The sequence below is a fragment of the Cyprinodon variegatus genome, unplaced genomic scaffold (genome assembly GCF_000732505.1).
Source record: "Cyprinodon variegatus isolate N-32 unplaced genomic scaffold, C_variegatus-1.0 Scaffold320, whole genome shotgun sequence".
In the NCBI taxonomy this organism is placed as follows: Eukaryota; Metazoa; Chordata; class Actinopteri; order Cyprinodontiformes; family Cyprinodontidae; genus Cyprinodon; species Cyprinodon variegatus.
The window spans coordinates 346,093-349,723 of NW_015150773.1; the positions used below are offsets into that span (position 1 = coordinate 346,093).

At 38.3% G+C, this 3,631-nt stretch overlaps 1 protein-coding gene across 1 annotated transcript in view; it reads left to right on the plus strand.

Annotated features, from left to right (window-relative positions):
- Positions 1–3,631, plus strand: part of nudc (nudC nuclear distribution protein) — a 13,240-nt gene that overhangs the window by 4,086 nt on the left and 5,523 nt on the right. The window contains exons 6-8 of the mRNA XM_015384704.1: positions 1,620–1,814; positions 1,898–1,981; positions 2,063–2,181. Coding sequence (XP_015240190.1) covers positions 1,620–1,814; positions 1,898–1,981; positions 2,063–2,181 — 398 coding nt within the window. The remainder of the gene's footprint in view (positions 1–1,619; positions 1,815–1,897; positions 1,982–2,062; positions 2,182–3,631) is intronic.

Sequence of the window (3,631 nt, forward strand, 5' to 3'; positions counted from 1 at the left end):
GGTCATCTGCTGAGGCTGACTGGGGTTCAAGGAGACAGAAGCAGAGATACAAAAACACAGCCAGGCAGGCGAGCTCCGAGCAGACTCCCATGTCAGAGGATGAAGAGAGCACATCCAGCAGGTCACAGTCAGAGAAACAGGACTACACTGGAAAACAGGCCGATCTCCAACATCTATAAACAAAGGTGTTGATGGCAGCAGTACAGCTGATGTTTCTCCCAAGGACGGAGTCACAGCCAAACAGGAACAGACGACCATAGAACATAATACTAATTATCAAAGAGCAGTTCTTTAAAATACTAAATAATAATAATATTAATATATAATATGAAACTTAATGTTAATTGTTATATTTATTTGCAAAATATATAATTTTGCATATATTTCATCCAGTTTGATTTCAGTTTAAATCGTTTTAATCCGAATAAGTATGTGTATTCTAACGTAAAGATAACTTTAGAGTTTGTTTTGGTCTTTAAATGTTGTGAGATGTAAGAAATTATTGTAATATTATCTCTAACTCATCTTTCATGTGATTAAAACGAGATCTAAGGCACCTCCTATTCATTCTGACAGCAGCTGTCTGAACTGTGGTCTGATCCAAGATGGCCGCCCTCTAGGCACGTCGGCCTCGCTTCCGACGGCGTCCAATGAGTCATCTACGTATATAATGTCTCTGGTTCTTACCATTAAAGGTTTTCTTCTACCAATTATCTAAAGGGGGTTCCTTGTTGACGCCTTATCTTCTCAGAGCTCTGGATCAGTTCACCCCTTCAAAATAAAAGCCTCCAGCGATCAGCATACTTTGGTCGGCCTTTCAGTTCAGGGTGACAGACACTTGAACCATAATCTTTCCAGTCTCAGTTGATCGTCTCGAGAGGGATTCATGAGATGTTAAAGTTCTTGGCTTAGCACTGCTCGCTTTATATAGATTTGCAGTATTAGCTTACAGTATTGCGATCTCCAAGGACTTAAGCACACTGTTTTGCAGGGTGCTTTGGCGCTTTTTGCCAAAAGTGTTGGATCATGCAACTAAGTAATTGAAATGGATTTTCCTTAGCAACCCTGAAGGCAACCACTGCATTTCCTTTTTGAAGTGATAGCGGGGAAACACTAAAAGCTTGCTTGAAAGGGACATTATAGTCACATCAAATATCAATGAGAAGTTTAGGGCAGCAGGAAAGGCTGACTAATAGATCTTGGTAGAGTTTAGACATCAATGAGTGAGAAGTTTCATAGACCTCCTAAAATGAAGGAAATCATGTTAGCTGGTCAGTCAGCAGATCTGTTTTTTTTTTAAATCTATTTCTCTTTAACACTGTCCTTTATTGCACCATTTTACTCAAATAACATCCTATAGCAGAATCTGACCTTTTTTTCAAACATAAAAGCTAAATAAAATACACATTTTCTTTTGTAGATATTTTTCAACAGTGATGTCCTTTATCCTGAAACTCGTATAGCGTTTTTTATTTGATTTTACTGGACTCAGGGTTAAACTGGCTATTTGGATTGTGAAAGTTGCCCTCTTCTCCTCCACAGGAAGAAAAAAACCCTAAATCAAATAGATGCTTCTGTGAGTCCAATGATAAAATGGCTTTTTTTTCCTCTTGCCGTAGATCGCTGTGCCTTTTGATGTAAAGTTCCGTATCAAGGGCAGAGACGTAGTGGTGGACATCCAGCGTCGCTCCATCAAGGTCGGTCTGAAGGGTCATCCTCCCGTCATAGAAGGTCAGCTTTACAATGAGGTGAAGGTGGAGGAGAGCTCCTGGCTCATCGACGACGGCAAAGTGGTTACTGTCCACCTAGAGAAGGTGAGAGAGTCTGGGAACTTCTGTGTCCTCTGCCTTTACGGTTCTGAACGCCTCGTTTTTGATCGTCTTTTCTGATTCCTCAGATAAATAAAATGGAGTGGTGGAGCAGGATTGTTACCACAGATCCAGAAATAAACACCAAGAAAGTCTGCCCTGAAAACTCCAAGGTAAAGCAATGGAGCTCAAGGTTCAAGTTTATGGATGAATAATGACGTTATCTCCTCACCCGTGTGTTTCCTGCTGTGCAGCTGTCAGACCTGGATGGAGAGACGCGTGGAATGGTGGAGAAGATGATGTACGACCAGAGGCAGAAATCTATGGGGCTGCCCACATCTGAAGAGCAGAAGAAACAAGACATCCTGAAGAAGTAAGTCCTCCTCCGTCCATCTCTACTGTGGCGTTTGTTTTCTGATTGGACAGTGGAGCTGATTGTTCTCAGCATCATGCTCCTCTCTCTTAACTTTCATGGTGTTTTTATTTTGAGATTATGTTCATTTTGAATTATTCAATTATTTATCTGTAGGTTTGTTTAATACTGTAAGTATACAGTATTTGTGTGTACTGTAAGTAAATAGTTTGTAGAAATTATTTTAAATATGCTCGGTCCTGTATAATATATTTTCTGAAGGTAAACACACTATTTAGCTCTAAGACTCTATAACCTCAAATGTTCTCAACAACCTCAATAAGTTTTTTTCACTCATGCTGATTTTGCACAGTTTCAATCTTAGTCAGATAAATAACATGCTGCTGTCATTTTGCACATCTCTGATGTTGCTGCCTTTTTTTCAAATATCCATTACTGTAGAAATGTCCATTGCTATATATTGGTTATTTAATCTCCAGGTGCACAGTTTTATATTGTTATAACACTTTACAGTACAGTATTTTATTGTTTATATTTTAACTCTTCACTATTATGTTATTCTTATAAATTTTTTTTAAGGTCCATATTTGTGTGACCATTTTTACCGTATTTTCACGACCATAAGGCGCACCCTACTAAAAGGCGCAGTCTCAGTTATGTGTGCCATTACTGTATTTAACACACACATAAGGCGCACCGGACTATAGGGCACGGGTTTTATATACAGGTACATGTCCTCTACTACGTTTAAATACCTCTACTGCGTATTTAAAAATAGAGCAGGAGCAAAACTGAGTATGATTGTGCTTTATTCAAGTATTTATCAAACCTGGGAGCTGGCCGTGAGACGTTCCTATTGCGACAGGGTCTGAGCGCCTCTGATAGAAATAATATTAGAAGGCAGGATGATAATCTGGATGAACTGACTGCAATGATGAAGTTTTTTAGGTGGATTTTCTCACTTAAAAACATATTAAAACTACTTTATTCCCACTGATCACAGCAAATATAGCTGCAAGGTGTAATTATTAGGGCTGCAACTAACGATTATTTTAAAAATCGATGAATCGGCCGATTATTTTTCCGATTAATCGATGAATCGGACAAAAAATATTTTTTATATTAACCTCTTTATTCCAAAATAAACATTTTAGACAGAACAAACAAGCACACAAGTACAGGTTGCTCATTAACTGTACTGGTGCAATATGAAAAATAAATGTTTGTGTTAAAACTGCGCAAACTTACATGAGAAATGTAGCTGTACATCCACAAAATATAGGCTACTTTGTTTCTTAAAGCGCAAAAAAAGACATTTTTGTTTTTAAAAGCCCCTAAGAGCGGGGGATTTTTAGACTAGAAGAGGTCTGCCTTTTAAGACAGAAAAGTAAAGCAGTTAAAGTTGCTACTTGAGAAAATACTGAACCATAGAGATAAAAATAGCCCTGTG